Source organism: Sceloporus occidentalis, unplaced genomic scaffold (genome assembly GCF_023333645.1).
Source record: "Sceloporus occidentalis isolate IW3139 unplaced genomic scaffold, rSceOcc1.0.p SCAF_3, whole genome shotgun sequence".
NCBI classification, from domain to species: Eukaryota; Metazoa; Chordata; class Lepidosauria; order Squamata; family Phrynosomatidae; genus Sceloporus; species Sceloporus occidentalis.
In genome coordinates this window covers 80369148-80388733 of record NW_028316983.1, presented here as the reverse complement: position 1 = coordinate 80388733, position 19586 = coordinate 80369148, and the positions used below count along the sequence as shown (strand labels likewise).

The window sequence follows — 19586 nt, the reverse complement described above, 5'->3', positions numbered from 1 at the left end:
CCTTTATTTTTCCTTCATGCTGAAATTTTTCTATTGTCTAACTCAGGCAAATTTACATCACAGCATTATGGATGTCAAAATATAAAATAAAAGACCATTATACTCTGTAGTTTGTTACATAAAATGATATAGATTGAATTAAAAAAACACCAAGAAGCCAGTGCCAGTTCAGATTTAAAGTATCATTTTTCCTTCCAAAGAATCTGAAACCTGTAACATCTGAAAATTCATGCTGTACAGGGGATATAAGAGTTACAGTCTTGTGGACATTGGAATTCAGATTCTAAGAATTCCTTAGACCCTCTAGGTACTTGGTTGCCTAGCTCATGGCAGACCAGGACCTCTTTAATGTCAAAATGGTTAAGTCAGTAGGAACAGGAAGATGTGTGGCGCCTCTTACCTACAAAACCCTACTGTGATATGAGGAATCAAGAGAAGAGTGGCTGGTAGAAGATACGAAGTGAAAGACTGGGGACGTTATCAGACAAGGGAAATTGGAAGTATAATCCAATGGCAATCTGAATGCAATCATGGGGTTTAGTGTTATTGCGTGATAGACTATCACATGAAATTTCGGGCAATGGGAAGTCAGTCCAAACGCAATCATGTGGTTTCACATTCCGTGAGAGGTGGTCACACACAATTTCGGGCAATGGCAAGCTATTTTGGGGCAATGAGAAGTCAGTTCGAACACAGTTCAAATTCACGTAAATTCGCTGAACATGTGATAAACTCCTTAGAAGAGTATAGGTCATAGCTTTCATAAAAAGAGGTCTTGCTTGAAATCTTGGATTGCTGCTACCAGTCAGTGGGAACCCTAGGCTAGATGGTGTATCTCAGTATAATCCAACTTGCTATGTTGCTAAGATATCCCTAAAGGCAGGGAAGTGAATCTATGGAAGAATGCAAAATACAAGCCATTGTACTCATGGGCTTTCAGCTGGTTGCTTTGTATCTGTACATAGCAGGCACTTCTGACTGTGGTAAAGACTTAGAATTCATCATATGTTTTGTACAAGGGAAACCTCTGTTTCTCATGGAATGCTTGTCTGAGTATAAATTATACTTTGTTCAATAAAGATACACAACATTTCTTTGTGGGATGTCATAGCAAATACTCTGTTTTATGAACAGACAATTAAAATCACAAATCCCTTTTCACCTGCATGTGTGCCTCTTTGTTGACATAACTTCCTTTTGCAGCTTGTCCTTTGATGCTGACGTAACAACAGTAATATTTTACCAAATGGCCAAATTCATTGTCAGTGTGTTTTCATGCTATCTGTTCTTCTCTCTGTTTTTTTCTTAGTGTTACTGAAATAAGTTAAGTGGGTGGGTTTTGACAAGAGTTGTCATATCTTGTCACTCAGGACGGAGAGGTTTAAGCTCTATTTTTAGCTAACATTAAGCTCATGTTCATTTAATCTCTTGCCTGTCACGTCTGCCCAACAATCATAAACTACTTTATAATCCTGGGAGTGTAATTCTTTGAAAGAGCTGAGGGTCTCTTACTAAAAACAACCCTCAGTTCTCTCTACTTTTACAGTTCCTCAGATTTTTTGGATAAAGCCATGACAACTAACCCAGAAGTAAACTGCTCTCCATTTTACTGTGTGTTTTTAAAATTATATTTATATCCTGATATATAAAACTTTGTGCTCAATTTCAGTATCTTTTCCTGACCACCAAGGGCTTACAGTGTTAGCTTTGGGCGACCTGATAGAGCAAAGCAGGAAAAATAGGCTACATTTGCACTGCAGAATTAGTGCAGTTTGGCACCACTTTAACTACCAGGGCTCAATGCTATGCAATTCTGGGATTTGTCATTTTGTGAGATATTCAGCCTTTTCTGCCAGAGCACTATGGTGCCACAACAGATTACCAATCCCAGGATTGCATAGGTTGGAGTCATGATAGTTAAAGCACTGTCAAACTGCATTAATTCTGCAATGTGGAAACAGCATAAGAAGTTATTTCCATGTATTACCAGTTTTTGCTGTGGTTTCGCTTGCAAAATGATAAAGCTAAAAATAAAAATAGGATGGAGGAAAAGAAAAAGGGGGAGACATCATAGTGTGCCATAAAATTATGCCTTGTGTGGTGGAACTGGGTAGTTTCCAGTTTCTCACTCTTTCATAATATTGGAATAGGATGTCATATATTGAAATTGAATGGTGAGAGATTCAGGACAGACAGATGAAAGCAGTTCTTCACATAGGCTGCATATGCACTGCAGAAATAATGCAGTTTGACACTAGTTTGACTGCCATGACTCTACCCTATAGAATCATAGGATTTGTAATTTATTGTGGCAGATCACTCTGCAGAGGCTAAATATATCACAAAACTACAAATCCCAGAATTCCTTAGCATTGAGCCATGACTGTTAAAGTGATGTCAAATTGCATTAATTCTGTAGTACAGATGCAGCTACAGTGTACTTAAACTGATGCATTTATACCAAAAGGTGTAGAAATGGCTGCCAACTTGGCTAGCTTAGAAAAAAAAATTGAGCAAATTTGTGGTGGATAAGATTATTTATCAATGGATACTAGAGATGGTATGGATATATCACCTCCAGTATCAATGGGAGTATACCTCACTATACCAGTTGCTGAGGATCATGGCTGAAACAAATACTGTTTTAACTCAAATCTTCTTTCTGTCCCACATTCACCAAAACAAATTAGTGTGAGAAGTGGGGCCCAGTCCCAGTTGGTGAAGTGGATGGATGGATGGATAGATGTGGTGACTGTGTGTTTCACTTGCTATTCTCCTATTCACAAGGGAGGACTCTGTGGGCAAAGGTGATGCTGTGGAAGTGCCAATACATGAACAAAATATTGGGATATAATATGAAACAAGTTTTTTCCATGTGGGAAGTGTTGGGATTAATTTTGGATTAATCTGAAAAGAGAGGAATTTCTGACCAGTTGAACTGTATGTATGTATGTATGTACGTACGTACGTATGTATGTATGTATGTATTTATATCTTCTCTCCTTTCAGCCAAGAAGACCTGTGCAGAAACTGATTTTACCTGCAACAATGGTCACTGCATTCCATCTAGGTGGAAGTGTGATGGAGAAGAGGAATGCCCAGATGGGTCTGATGAATCTGAAGCAACATGCAGTGAGTACTCTGAAATTTAATTTTGTAATAGTTTGGAAAGTAGAGTGGCGAAATAAACATATTCTCCCCATGCTCCCTCTCTTCCTATTCCTTCTCTCTCTCTCTCTGTCTCTCTCTCTCACACACACACACACTCATTCACAGATACTCACATATACTTCCACCACACCACCAACACCACCTTGAACTGGGACATTTATTGATGCCCTTTTAAAACCTTCAAGCTGAGAGCCAATAACCTGATCTGACTCTTACATGTGTTTTGCCCAAACATCATCTCACCTGGCACTGAGCAATAACATTTACCTCTTGAATGTTGCATGGTTGTCCTTTATAAGTTATTCCTTATAGAGGCAAACTGCTCTCAGGCAAATAACAAAAGATATCTCAGATCAAGAGATCACCCAGCAGAAAAGGAACGACACAAAGAAAAATAATCTGTATACAAAATTTATACAGCGAGCCCTTGGTATCTGCTGGAGTTTGGTTCCATGAGCCCCTATGGATAACAAAAGCATCAGCTGCTCAAGTCCCATTATATACAGTAGTGTTTTAAAATGATGACCCTTGCAAAATTGAGATTTGCTTTTGAGATATATATATATATATATATATATATATATATTCAAGGTGCAGATGGATACGGAGGGCCAATTGTAATAAATTTCTTTTACTGAACTGCTGTAAATTGATGTTGGGCTTTTGAACATTTTAGACATTCTGTCTCCTTCCACATCAACAATATTATTTATGTTACATGGTTACAGAATATAATATAGTCTACAGGGACATGTGTCTACATAGATCGGCAATGCTGAGTGCGACCTATTTTAGCTATAGACAATGCAAGTGAATTATATTGTGACCCACACACACACCATAGAATACTGATAGAGAATTTCTGATAAGAATCCTGCTATAATTCAAAATAGAGCAAGTTGTTGTGCTTAGACAGATGTTTTATATTTGGGGGGGGGGATCAAACTCCTGTATCAGTCAGTCAGAACTGCTCTCAAAGGCTGATTCAGAGCTGGTAATTTTGATCTTAATGGCTGATTAGTTTGAGATTTAAATCTCCCTGAGACAACTCACCCAAGAGTCTTCCACAACCCATGCTTAGGTGCTATGGACCCAGTGGTTTCTCTGGGTGGTATCAATTACTCCATGTTATGTAAATGTTAACCTGCACCAAAAGTATTATTTTCTAACTAGGATGTAAATCTGCCATGATCAGTAATTTTTATACTGACCTAGGGCATATCTACACAGATCAAATGAAGCAGTTTCCACCCCCCTCTTCACAGCAACCTGTCTACATGACGCAGAGCCAAATCCCTGAATTGAGAGTAGACTGTCTTTATGGAGTAAGGCCAGTTCTGCATTGAAACTGCCCTATTCCATCCCTTAAACTGATTTTTAAAAACTGAAGCACTGTGGAGCAATGCCAGTCGGCTGTCTACACATGCCTCCCTATTGTTAGCTGCTGCCATTAGTGTTTGTCACTCCCTCTGAGGTCACAACAAGGCACTCAGTCATGTGATCGATCAGAGAGTGTTAATCATTGGATCCAGAGCAGCTCTGGAGGCAGAATACTCTGGAAGCAGTATGGGGTATTCTGGCCAGTCTAGACTAACCTCTAATAGCTTTGAGTGGCACTCTTTTAATTTACATGGTGTCCTTGATAAAATCAGTATGATGATCTCATATTGTACTTGTATTACAATCCACAGCTTTGCAAGAAAACATGGCATTTCTAAAGCTGTACTCCCTGGTGGTGCAGTGGTTAAATGTCTCTACTGCAGCCACTCACTCACAAACCATAAGGTTGCGAGTTCAATACCAGCCAGGGGCTTAAGCTCGACTCAGACTTGCATCCTTCTGAGGTTGCTAAAATGATTACCCAGATTGTTGAGGGCAATTAGCTTACAGTTGTGAACTGCTTAGAGACTACTTAGGCAGCATGAAGCAGTATATAAATGAAGCTGCTATGGGGCAACACATTGAAAGCAAGCTGACAACTCTCCCCTGGAAAAAAAGTAGAAAATGCTTACAGACAGTCACAAGAAAGCAAATTTATTACATTTCCCCTGTAAACTAGACTTATTTGCACATGTGGCATTAATGTAAGTGTCAGGAATACCTCAGCTTTTCTTCATTATTTTTTCCTACATTGTTATTCTCATCCTTTGATACAGATCATTCATTTCCCATCGATCTGAAACAGTGGAGAATTATTAAATATCCACTGATGCTAATTAGGTGGGGATTTAACCTAAAGAAAATTGAACTTAAATATTAGGTAATACACAAGGGCGAGAGTGTGTTTGAATATGATTAGTATCATCTTGTTTGAGGAAAGCAGCTCAGAATAGTTATTGGGGTTTTGCTCAGGGAATAAACGAAGCAGCACATATTTTTAAAATGTGGAGAAGAGTAAGAGCTGGTAATAACTGTGACAGACTGGTGCAGAATTTGTAAAAGTTACTTTTGGGACTTATAGCTGCCAGAATCGTCCAGCTAGAAATCCATGGGCCATGTTTGTTGAGCAATTCTAAGTGTGGTAGCATAAAAAGTGAACTTTTCAAATTCTGGCCAACTGTCTCAACATCTAAATTCCTGTGTGCAAATTGTAAGCATGCCAAATTTGAACAAAATAAAGAGTTCCAAAATGAAGTTCTTCTACTGATTCCGTGGTGTGCTACTTGATATGGGAAGATCTAGTTGCAAGAAAAGGTAGTGAGGAGTATCTGTGGATAGTAATGGTGGAAGCAGCAGAGGGGGAAAGCATTTGTTATGTTTCGTTATTGCTTATTATTATTATTAAACTTTATTTCTAAAGCGTTGTAATTATACACAGTGCTGTACAAAATCAGTAAAATTAAAGAGTATATAAAAGCCTGCCCAAGGCGTACATTCTAAGATAATAACAATTAAAAAGAGGAATAGATAAAATTACCATATAGAGAAGAGAAAACAAGCTTTTCCAGGCTATAGCAATTCAGCTGTTGGGAAAGAGCAGAACTTGGCTGGGTGGGCAAGTGCATGTCCAGTTGACATGCAGAAGCTGGCATAGATTTGTGTTGCAACACAGGCTGGCCATGCTGGCTCCAGAAATAAATAACAGGTGCCAATGATTTCCTGTCACCTTCAGTTTCCACAAATTTATTCTACTCATTTGATTTATTCACTAGTCTTCCATTAAAAATATCCAAAGCAGAGTGAAGCATTACCTTCTCCTTTCAAACACTTTTGTTATGTTTGTATGTGCATTGTAATGTATTTGAACACCATGCATTGGATTACAAGCTATACACTACATATATAGACTCCCTAGAGTAAAGGACAGCAAAAGGAATGGTGGTTTGCTTGTTTTTGCCAGTACTCAGTGCAGAGAAGAATATAAAATTATCCATCTTCTTTTCTCTTGTTTCTTAAGCCTACTAGTCAGTTCTGCCTTCCTCCCTAATATGGAAAGATGCACACAAATTTCTAACAAAGCTTTCATTTTAGCAGCCATATGTAGTAGTACCAAAGTAATCATCTCAGCAGTGACATTAACATATTTATATGCTCTCATGTCAGTCTGCCTCCTTTTCTGTCAGAGCTGTCTTATTAATGCAAGACCACTATCCCATTGGATGGATTTAAATTAACTAAGCAGTTTTCTTCCCCAGAATTCCCTGCTTGTAAATCTCTCTAGCCTGAAACAGCTATGTTTAGACTGCACAGTTCACTGTGAGGTCCACAATGATTTCCTTTGACCTCGGTCAGCTTCTTCCTGTAAACAAGATTGTCCATCACTACAAGAAATTCTGAGCCTTCCAGTTACCTGACATTGGCTTCAGTTTACACTTTCATACCAGTGTTTAGTAGTTTTTTTAAAAAAATTCTTTCACACTGGAGCTTAATCTGGATAATTGAAACCATGCAAATTGGTCTGCTGTTTGAGCCAATATGTTTTCACATGTTCATAAGGACTTAGAAAGCCACTTCACTAAAAAATAAAAGGTGAGATTTTGTGGGCTTTAAATTCCCCACTATATTTCAAAATAGCATACGTAGAGATCTACAAAATGTATACAGAGCTATTTAGGATTTCTTCTCTCACTTTGTCCTTACAGATCATGTATATGTTTGAATAATTGGTTGTGGGAAAATCCAGAATGGGTAAATACAGACACTGTCAATGTCTGTTGTCCAAATAGAATGAATCGATTTCAGCAGGCTTATTTTCTTGTCATCCCAGGACAATGGGTCATGTTATACATGTACTTGTGTTTTGAGGTATCTTTCTTTGACATAGAACAACAGATTCCAGAGGAGATGATCAATTCCCCAGGAAGTTTTTACTGGTATAATCCCAAATGGTATTCTCTTACAATTTCTGGGAAACTAAAATGAGTATTTTTTTTTAAAAAAAAAAGTTTCTCATTAGGCATTTTAATTTGTTCTTTAAAATGGTTACAAAATGCTTTAACAGCCTAATATTGTTTCCCGGCACTGAGTTGTTTTTTGAATTTCTTAAAGATGTATAGTTCTTTTGAATAATGTTGTTTATTTATCCAGGTTTTTTTGCAGGGAGCATTAGTAAAATATAATATTGTCTGACATTGTGACCGCTAGTGGAAAATTAAACTAAAGGGGCAAGAAAAAAAGCTTGTTAGTATAAAAGACAACACTGGGGAAATCTTGTGTATGTATAATAAGATCCAATGATGTAAGGTGCATACTTCCCCAATCACCTTTCCCTCTTATTACACATACACAATAAAAACAGTGAACCATAGAAAATATTTTATGCACATGCATTCTGAAAACTTGCAGGAAAAAATTTCAGATACCAAAAATCGCTATAGCATTGCATGTAACATGTTAATTTTGCTAATGCTTATATCAAGCAGTAGCTGCTAGTAATGAAATAGATCAATAAGCCATCTAGCCGGGCTACAATGACTGTCTGTTTTTCTTTACGGATTCAGGCAAGATTAGGGATTGAAGTTAGGGTCTTAAAAAGTACACAAAACCTGTCTTCTACCACAAAATTGTTGGACTTTCATATATTTTGACTATAAACAATGAGGGTTAATGATCTGTGCCCAATTAGATTGAACCACATTGTGCCAGTGGTTGAACATGTTCAGTACAGTGGGCCCTTGGTATACGCGGGGAATACGTTCCGGACCCCCCCCCCCCCCCCCCGCGTATACCAAATTCCACATATGCTCAAATCATTGGGGACAAAAGTCCCTAGCTTACCCTCCCCTTTCCTTCCCTCCCTTCCTGCCTCCCTCCTTCCCTCCCTCCCTCCCTTTCCCCACTTACCTTTTTCATTGCCGCCGCCGCCGCCACCTTGGCCTCCGAATTGCTGTTACCGGCGGCAGCGGTGGCGGCGAGGAGGCATGGCCCTCAGCCTCTGCAGGAAGGCCGGGTGGCGCTGGAGGCCAAAGGGCCTCCAGGCAGCCACCCGGCCCTTCTGCAGAGGCTGCATCTGCGAGGAGGCCGGCCTGGAGACCAGGCTTCGGCCTCTTCGTGGCTGCCCCCTCCGCAAAAGGGCTGGGTGGCTGCCTGGAGGCCCTTTGGCCTCCAGCGCCGCCCGGCCTTCCCGCGGAGGCAGAGGTGAGGCCGGGCTGCAGGGAAGGCTTTGGCCTCTTTACAGCTGCTGCCGCTACCTCCGCAAAAGCGCCAGGAGGCAGTGGTGAGGCCAAGGCCAGGCGGCGGCTCCACTTCTTCGCCGCCGCCTCCGTAGAAGGGCCGGGTGACTCGGAGGCCAAGGTGGCGGCGATGAAAAAGGTAAGTGGGGAAAGGGAGGGAAGGAGGGAGGCAGGAAGGGAGGGAAGGAAAGGGGAGGGTAAGCTAGGGACTTTTGTCCCCAATGGCGGCAACTTCCAAGTTTGCCTTCCGCGGATGCTCAAATCCGCGGAAGACAAATCCGCGTATAAGAAGGGCCGACTGTATTATTACTAGGGCAATCACCACTATTTTTTTTGTTGCAAACGAGTTATGCAGAGTGGTTGTATAACAGGTTGTGCTAGAACTTGTGCATTCATTTGTGATCTCTTCGATAAGCACTTGTGCAACAGATGCGCAGCTGGATGTAGAGTTGCTTTGTACAGCTGTTATAGCACAATTGTGTGCAGAGCTGTGTTTTTATTCTTTTTTGTTTGTTTTTGTGTACCTTCAAGTCATTTCTGACTTATGGGGACACTAAGGCAACTTGTATCAAGTAGTTTTCTTGGCAAGATTTGTTTAGAGGGGTTTTGCCACGCCATTCCTCTGAGGCTGAAAAAGTGTGGTTTGCCCAAGGTCACCCAGTGGGTTTCCATGGTCAAATGGGGATTGTAACCCTGGTGGACAGAGTTGTAGTCCAGTGCTCAAACCACTGCATTGCACTGACGCTCTCTACTTGTGTTAAATTGGTTTTAGTTTTATGTTCAATAGCAACAGTGAGCATTGTTTGTTTGTTTGTTTGTTTGTTGGCTAAAGAAAGAGGCTGTCTGGACCAAATGTTTGTATCTTGTAGCCCTCTGGATGCAGTTGAGCTGTAACTGCTATCCAACATCATCCAGAGGGCCCAATGCTTCCTACCTTTACCATAGGCAAACATTTCAGTCTCTTAGTCATGGAGTGCATGATGCTCTTAGGGGGGTGGGGGGAACAGACATTTAGAAAATTATCATGTTAGGATGAACACTAAGATAGATATCTTCTGGAGTCCTCCAGCTTTGTGTGTGAAAGGGATTTATTTACAGGGAAACATTTACCATTTAGTCTTTCAGTTGTCATTTTTCTTTGTTTTAAATATTATGATGTAGGTGGGTCCAAAACACACTGCAAAAATAATCCAGTTTAGGATGGCTTTAACTGCCGTGGCTCAGTGCTAGGGAATCCTGGGAACTGTAGTTTATTGTAGCACCAGAGCTTTCTGACAGAGAACGCTTAATGTCTCACAAAACTAGTTTCCAGAATTCCCCAGCACTGAGCCAGGGCAGTTAAAGTGGTCTCAAACTAGATTATTTCTACAGTGTGTTTTGGACTATTGTGTAACTAAGTTTAATGTTGTACATGCCTCTGTATTTCCTCTTTGCTTCAGATCTTTTAATACTTTCTTAAGTCAAATACTATAAAGAAGCTGGCATGCAAACGCTTGCATTATTACGTTAATGTATTTATACATTTAATGAACAAGGGCAGCAATAAAAGCTTGATGGTATCATTTTTATGGTTATAATGAATCTTGCACCTATTTGAAGTGAAAATGACAGGAGATATGAGGGTACTGATAAGTACTTAGTATTGTCCTATAAAAATTTATAATAAAAGCAGAAGAGGCTCTACATTATACTGAGCAAAGTTTTAATCACCAGATTATTTTTTCCTACAGTCTGCTTTTATATAAGGATGGAAATCATGACAATGTTAATATAAAGTGTCCCCAGAAAACATTTGCATGCTTTATTTCATCAGTATATGAGGATATGAGGAGCTTGGGAGTGTAAAGATCTGATGTAACTGGGGTTTACACTTTTTTTTAATCAATTACATATTTGGCAACAAGTACACATTGATAGTGTATACAAGAGCAATAAGTAGCAGGATAAAAAAGATTAAGTGGTTGTTTTTTTCTAGGATACTAAAAATAAGAAACATGTGGCCAATGACATGTTGGCATTAGTGGTACTCAACCAACAGCCAAGTAAACTGTAATGGATGCGTCATTGCATAATAACAGGAGTCCATTACAGTCTGCGCATGGGACATGAATGGGAGAAGCACACGAGGTGTGATAATCTTTCCCCCGATCGTGCTTTTGCCATGATTTAATGATGTTTTAATGACACTTGCCTCCTCAGTGTGAAAGAGCCCAAAGGGGAAATGGAAGTCCATGAGGTGAATTGCTCTTGCTATATCTGCAAGGAAATATGATTAGGGGAGAATATTTTCCCTTAGCTGAGATAGAATGGAAAATAAGCCTCTTCTCTCCATGCCTATGCCTCAGTGATATGAATGTGTGGCATTGCTTGTATACTGAAGTTCCTGAGTTTCGGTATGTCATAACACAATAGTAAGCGAGGCTATAATTGCCAGTCCTCCACATTAGATCGCTTAAATAGCACTGTTCTAGAGTAAAAGAGTGCTGTAGATCTGGGAATGACTTCCACTACCGATGGAACCTTTTAATAAGGATTACTTCTCAAAAGAAATACTGATGCGCTTCCACTAGTTGAACTGAATCTCTTTATTGTTGTTATGTGCCTTCAAGTCAACTCTTGACTTATGGTGATCCTCTCGTAGGATTTGATCGGCAAGATTTATTTCTTTTGGAGACAATTTGGTTTGCCTAAAATCACCCAGTGGATTTCCATAGCTAAGTAGGGATTCAAACTCCAATCTCCCAGAGTCCTAGTACAACACTCAGATCACTACACCAAACTGGATCTTTACACAACCGAAAATCTGTTTTACTGAGGTCCTTCTTCCAGGGGCTCATCCCTTCAGGCCAGTCCTGGAGCAGGGAAGCATTTGCTATTTCCTTGAGAAAACCTTTCAATGAGGACTTTCTTTTAAAACATAATCAGATGCTTCAAAAATTTAAAGAGATGTTTATTGGGGTTGGTCAGAGAAAGAGAAGAAACATGGGAATAAACAAACATCCACACATAATATCAAATAAATTGGTAAACTCAATCTAACATAGTTATGTTATCTACTTCAGCGGAGTCTTGGGGTTCAGAGCTGTAGAGGATGGTCTGGGAGAGCTTGACCTCCAGTTAGGTGTGATCAGGGAGATATGAAGCTGTACTTTTATGGGATTCTAAGTTCTGTAAAAACTGATTCTTAGGAGAGACAGATTGTTGTTTTGCCCAGTGCCATCCCCTTGATTCCTGATTTTAGTAAATTAGCCAAGTGGAAGTTAATAATGTTCAATTTCATTACTCTATGATTGTCATGTAACAGAGCTCAGGTTTTGACTGGGTAACAAAAAGATGAGATGGGCTTGTTTGAGTGTCTTGACTTTCTACCAACTTGCCGGGCGCTCTAGAACTTGAGGTTTCTCAGAGATATGGTGATTAATTGATATAGAATTGAATTTAGACTCAGTCATAGGCAGAGTAGGACTTATTAAAAACAGAGGTTTTAAGCTTGGCATGATTAGATGTGGTTACTTATATTGATTCCAGTGGCTCTGTGCTAGCTATTACAAAGTATAGACTCAACCTTGTGTTTTCACATACCCTAGATTTTACATTTTGTTGGCAAATTTGAGGGTTCCATAAAGAAAAGAAAGGGAGTTGATAATTCTCAGCCTATGAAACTGGGTGTGGAAATAAAAGCTTTGGAGTTCCTGTAATATGGCAATGTTAGTAGCATAATAGCTACATCTACTTTTTGTTCTAACAACATGTTAATTTATCCATTAAAAGCAATGCAGTGTGAAATTTACAAAAGAAATGTTTGATTTTTTTAAAAGAATCCATAATAAAAATCTTTGAGTGTGTGTACTCATTTAATTTTTTAAAAAGTATTCCTGGTGTATCTCATTTCAAACCAGCAATGTAAATAGGCTGTGTTAAAGGGATTACAGTAGACGTAGAACACATTGCATCATTTTACTTTCATGCATTTGCTTTAATTTCACAACGTATAGAAAGGAGGCAAAAGTGTTGAATTAATGATGGACAAATCAAAATCAAATTGAAATAAGTCCCAAAGAAACTGTACGTTATTTCTGTGGCATTTCAGTGGTGAGTTAAGCCAGATTGTTGGGTTTACATGCGACAATGGAAAAACCAACAAACAGCCATTCTTTCTTTGTTTGTTTAGCCATTATCTCTTATGGCAGTGTGCATGCTGTCTCATTCGTGATAAGTCACAGTTCTCGTGTTCTCAAGAATTCTGGCTTATTGTAATGCCCATTGTGTTCCATCCACATGTGCCTTAAAGTGTGTGTCTCCTATAAATGGTGTTGGGAGAAGAAAGCCTTGTGTCTGTTGTTCTGCTGCTACATAGACTGTCTCATGTAACACTCCAGAAGCACAAATAGCAACCCATAATATTCTGGATAATGGGTCTTAGATTTGGAACTCTGGTCCATTAAAACCAGCACAAGCCAACATATGGTGATTTCTATAGTTCTCATACAAAAGGCTTTATGACTGCTCCCATATGGTCAGATTTAGGGCTGTTTTACATGCTATATGGGAATAGTATTATTTATCCTGTAATTGTAAGAGTGGAAGTTTGCTCTCCAGTAATCAAGATGTTTTATTCAAAACTTCATGAGCTTTCACAGATAATAGAAAAAGAATGTGAATTGCCATCCCCCCCCCCCCAAGTATACTAAACAACCAAATACTACTTGCAATAAACTGATTTTTCAAGGATTTATGTATAGCTCTTCTTATGCTGTTGACTTCTAATAAGGAAGAATATATTTATAGACCTTTTGTATTATTTATTTTAAAAAATGTCAGTTTCAGTAATGTTGGAGTTTGCAATGCAAATGCAAGTGAACCTAGGACTGAAATTCTAATTTTTTTTAGCTTATTACAGAAACCTGTTCAATTCCATCTATTTACTCCTGACACTTGAGGAACAAATTCTATAAAATGAGGAAAAGTCCAATTCTGAGTCCAAGGAGATAAACATTGGCACAACGGACCTTCAGGAAATGAGTGATTAATTAATCCTATCTATATACAAAATGTACAGCAGGTAGAATAAATAGCTTCCTTTCAGGAACAAGCAAATCAACTTAAAAAAAGAAAAAGAAAACAGAGTTATATGGACCAATATTAGGATGCAAGGAGTGAAACCCCTCCAAGAAAATAAAGTGTTTCTCCATTACTAATCAAGGGCCCATTCATACTGCACAGTTATGGCACTGTTATTCCACTTTAGCTGCCATGGTTCCATCCTGTGTAATCATTGGGTTTGTAGTTTCTTAAGGTACTAGACTGCTTTGGATGGAAGTTCTAAATGCTCCTCCTTATCCCAGGATTCCATAGGATGGAACCATGGCAGTTAAAGTGGAATGATAGTGTCATAAATATGTAATGTGAATGGACCCCTGATTTGAACACATTATTTTTTTCTATTCTTTCCTGGAACCTGAGTGATGAAGAGAGAGATGAATGAGGTGATGTGTATGTTAGGAAACAAGGATATTATTGCTACATCCCTGGCTATGTCCTCTGATGGCATTGGCTTTTCTGAGTGAAAGCTTCCCCTCACCCATGATCAGCAATAGCAATAGGATTCTTTTGCCTTCCCAACTGCAAAAGAAAAAGCCATGCGGGGGGAATATCCCCTGCTGTAAAGGGATTTGAGGAGTAAACCCCCCCCCCTTGATGAGATCAATTGTTTCAAGTTCCTGTAGACAAGAAGAAAGAAAACACAGGAACAGTGGTTTTGTCCCCCAACCTAGTAGCTGTTAGTTATACCAAGAATTACCATATATTGAGTGTTGTTGCTAATTGGTCACAATGCAAGCAGGTTTTCTCTATGCAAAAGAGCAGAGAAGGAAGACATATTGTTATCACATGTGTGCCTGAATTCAAATTCTAGCACAGAGCCACTGGAATCAATGTGATTGAAATTGATAAGGTATATAGTTTTAAAAACATCAATAAGGATTCATAGAGACATGGAGATTTGTTTGTGGAAATTCACTGCACTTGGGAAAAGAAGCACTGTTGGAGCTAAGATTACTGCACATGTAATGTTTCACATAGCTGGATGTAAGATTTAACTGTGCATGATGCAATATTTGAAACTCTTTGTCTCAAATACTTGTTTAACATATGAATGTGTTTAGAAGCTGTTATACCCAGCAGGTTCTAAATGCTTATGCATAGCTTTCATATATATGGTAATGTATTTGGTATGCATTTACATTCACACAGACATAGTATATGGAACATTTTGTAACCATCATTGTAAACCAGATGGATGATCACCACAGAATGAAGCATGACATTTCAGGACTGTGGACAGCTCCCTATAAAAGTTGCAGTTTCGATTGCTGTATATGGACATCACTTTCAGCCCCAAATGCTGGTATTTCTTAATACATTGAGGACCATAGTGTGTGTTGTTCTACTCTCCTTCCTTTTATGTGTACATTTAGTTCACAAAAAGAACAACAATAATAAAAACATGGGTATAGACCAGAAATAAAATTGCCCAGGAGAGAAATTGAACCCATATATTCAGCATCGACGTATAATATAACTGTAATTTAGAATAAACATATTAACAGAAGCTTGTATATGGATTTTGCATGTGACTAATTATTTAAAATGATGTTAATATACATAATGGAAGTATACATTATGGAAGATTACAAAAAGACTGCATTTCAGATTGTGTTCTATCAATTTTTAAAAGATAATTATATTGACATATACCAATATTTGTTTCCCTTTGTGTAGTAATGATACCATAATTGAAATTCAAATTCATTTATTTACGGTCTTTGACCAAAGTATCCCAAAGTTATATAAACATGATCATTAAACATTATATAAACATTATCAATAAAAACACTCTTACATAAAACTTGTAAAAATCAAATTGAAACCCAAATGTGCATGTAAACAAAGAGCATTGCACACCAACATAAATGAGACATAAAGGAAGCAATCCTTTAACATCTCATACCATAATTTACATATTTAATATGTATTGTAAACATTTCCAATTTCTAATTCTTTAGAATAAAACATTTTCCTACAATCGTGTGTGTGTGTGTGTGTGTGTGTGTGTGTGTGTGTGTGTGTGTGTATATATATAGCAATAATGACATGTATAATGTTACTGCATTATTAGGATAAACTTAATCCAAAACAGCAGAAAGAATATATTTATTTTATAACTTTATACACTGCATTTTTGTAGATAACTCAAAATGATGTGCTATGAAAAGAGAAGTGTTATTTCATTGTACAACCTCTTTTCCAGTATGAGTTATTACTCATTTTCAAAATTGTCAAATGTCTTGATTTTCTGTTAGTTATGGTTACCGCTGTCTCCCAGTCTTCTTCAGCTGGTGGTAGTTTGCTGCATGTTATTTTGCTATTTAATAGACTTACTAGTATCAAATATCACTGGAAAATAATCAGCAGTTGTTTTCCATCATGTGAATATGGATCGTTTTTCCATATAAATCTTAATCCATCAAGCAAATATCCAGCAATACACAGCATGTATGGATTATTTCAGCCTGCCATAGTTCTTTTAATATAAGTGGATCAAGATCTGTTGCAATCTCAATGAAGGGATAGAATATAAACGGGTATTATTATTTAAATGTGCTCTGGATGTTTCCTCTTTTGGCATGATAACTTTGATTAAAATAAGCTGCTTTAGGAGTGTAATGCATTTAGAGAGGATGCAGGAACATTTATACTTCAACCCAGCCTTCAAGGCAATCTGTGGCTATTGAAATCTGCTGTCAAGCCAGTTTTCTTCTCTTTCTTTAACCTCATTTTGAGTGAATCATTTCACAATGTCTGTTGGACAAGGTAGGACAGATTGGAAGAGGGAACAAAAATAATTACAAGCACCCCTTTTTTGCCTTGCTAGATAGCTAACTAGTGCTGTGAGGGGTTCACTTACAAATATTATGAAGCAAAAGGGGAAATAATCCTGACTCATTAGCAAATTAGCACAAATATCCCAGCATACCCTGTAAATGAATCTCACCAGCTAAACCAGACCCTACAAGTGTACAAGCAGGTTGCTTGATATGGGTATCATATTGTTATGTGCACATATTCAGCAGCAGATTTGTGGATGGAGGAGATGTCTCACTGTGCAGATCACTTTCTCTGGACCAAGGCAGTTGTTGTGTTTATGGGCAATCCACTAACAGGGCACCCTCAAACACTTCCCATCCCCCCTGAGAGCTGATTAAGATTAAAAGGAATCTTCTTTTTCATAACCCTTAGCTTGTGTATGAGCAAAACATTGGGATTTGTAAACTGCTGCTGCACTCAAGCATCTACCATTTATGACCAGCCTGGATGGCCAAAACAAAAACCTCTCCAAGCTCCCTTTCCCTGTCTGAGCAGGGATAGCCAGCATATCACAAAGAAAATAGAAAGAATGCTAGTTTAAGCACGACTGCTTGAAAACTCCATCAGGTTCAATCAGATAGCCGTGTCCAAACACCCTCCCACTCATGTCTGAAGCAGAAAAGGCTTGTGGGACAGTCACTGCTTTGGCATTGCTTGATGAAGCCTCCTTGGACAATGTAGCATTGCTAAATAATATCCAGCCTTCCCAACTTTGAAGTGGGGTGGCAGCGGCAGGGATCACTGACTTCCCAGGCCATCTCCACGCACTTTGGCAGTTTCAAATGTGGGAGGCAGGCTGGCCGCCCTTCATGTTTGACAAAGGACAGTGCTATACTCATAATGGTGGTTACCTTTGTGGTTCACTGAGGGCCAGTGAAGTTTAGAAAACAGACAACCAAAAGGCTACATTGGTTTCTGTTTTGGGTCAGGTGTTAGAATGGAACTGAGACTCTTAAGGACATATAAGCATTGGTGGGTTATCTTGGTAAAATACTGTTTTTAATTTTTATTAGCAATATTGATTTATTAGGAATATTGATTTATTGCTATTGGTTTTTATTATTAAGTTTGGGAAATAAACTGGCTCCTTTGTCACCACTTTTGTAAGACTAGAACGCTACCAGGGAAAGAGAAATTCAGAAGAGGAAGAATTAGTTCTTCCATTGGGCTAAGTTCCTCTCCCCATTGAAATGAGAAATTGATGAAATGTGCAGCTAACATTCTTTAAAGGCCATAATTAATTGTTATATTTAGAAGTGACTAAGCAGATATTAATTACAAACTCTGAAGCAGCTGTGTCATTGATGAACATCAAAACAATTGCAGCAAAGGAAGATTGTGCAATTAATTATATTAATATTCATGATACATGGAACAGGTATGAACTGTTCATATCAGTTTTGGTAGGTCTGGATGTCTGACAATTCATTTGGGTATGTATATACCACCTATAATCCAGTGTGTATATCTTTTATTTGATTCAAATAGGCTAAAGACATTGACTTACGTTCCAAAACACTCCATCCCAGTTCCAATCATGTTTGCTGCATCTATCTCCAGATGAAACATTTGCCACTACATATCTAGACAGTGTCATTGTGTTCAATCTAAAAATGCATTTTCACATACAGAATATACCTTTTGTTGATGGAAACCCTGTTTGTATAAGGGCATTTTATGGGAGGAGGGATGAAGGAATAATAATCCTTCATAAGAGCTTGATAAACAGAAGGACAAGAAATGCCACACTACCTGTTACACCTCTGCTGAAAATCTTGTATTTGCTCTTGTGAAAACATTTTTTAATTCTGACAACAGTATTATCATGCTCATTCAGTCAGTTTGGAAAATTTAGGAAAAATTACAGGGTTTCAGCAAATGATTCTCTTTCTCTTGACAGTCTCCCTCAGATAGAAAGATTCATTTAATTGAGGGAAATCAGTCTATCAGCTATAGCCTTTCTTGGTGATTTAAGGTTTGAGGCCTGAAAATAGCTACTTTCAGCCCTTAAGATGTTGAATCTACCCCCTCCCCCTCCCATGATGCCCATCATTGGCCAGGCTGACTAGCACTGATTAGGAAAGAAGTTCACTGTCATCTGGAGGGTTCCCAACCCAGATGAAGTTGCTGTCTCTGGGCAAGGTCTTGGCAGTCCTGGGTGCAGGAAAGAGAGGATGACAGTCCTTTTTCAGTAGCCACAAGGAATGCTTTGCAGGAAGCACACAACCAAGGAAACTTGTGAAAGGAGAACAACAGGAAAATCTTTCTCCATAGATGCTAGTAGCCTGTGGAATTCCCTTCTGGAATGTCCCAACACATTTTGCTACCTGAGGCAGAGCAGCAAATGGCATAGACCCACTGGTAGTCAAGTAAGTTGGCACCTAAGCTAGTAACCTCCATAGGCTCTTCTCCCTGGCTGTAAAAAAATAAGATAAGAATGAAATACTGCCAATCCAAAACTGCTACCTGCAACTGTGACCACCTCACTATCTCTAATTGTAGGTCCAGTCCTGTTGTCTTCCTGAGAATCTTAGGACATCTTCATTGCTTCATTTTTGACCAGTGTCAGTCTAGCAAACCAGCAATGAAAGACATTAATTTGGATCCATATGAGCAGTTTTTTGTCCTCCTTCTTGAGGACAAAGGAGTCCCAAAGTAATCTGTAGCAGTTCAAAAGGATTTAGTTGTAACATCTTTGTTCATATGAATCTGAGTGAAGTGATAGTAATGTACTATTTGCAAATTTATGTACAGTGGACCCTTGTTATACGCTGGGGTTTGGTTCCAAGATCCGCCGTGTATAACAAAATCCTTGTATGCTCAAGTCGCATTAGATATAATGACATAGCAAAATGGTGTCTCTTATAAAAAATGGGA

The 19586-nt window shown here is 38.6% G+C and overlaps 1 protein-coding gene across 1 annotated transcript in view; it reads left to right on the top strand.

The window, feature by feature from the left end:
* Positions 1–19586, top strand: part of LOC149316305 (low-density lipoprotein receptor-related protein 8-like) — a 260752-nt gene that overhangs the window by 166292 nt on the left and 74874 nt on the right. Inside the window, exon 3 of the mRNA XM_089515186.1 lies at positions 3010–3132. Within this exon, the coding sequence (XP_089371312.1) occupies positions 3010–3132 (123 nt within the window). The remainder of the gene's footprint in view (positions 1–3009; positions 3133–19586) is intronic.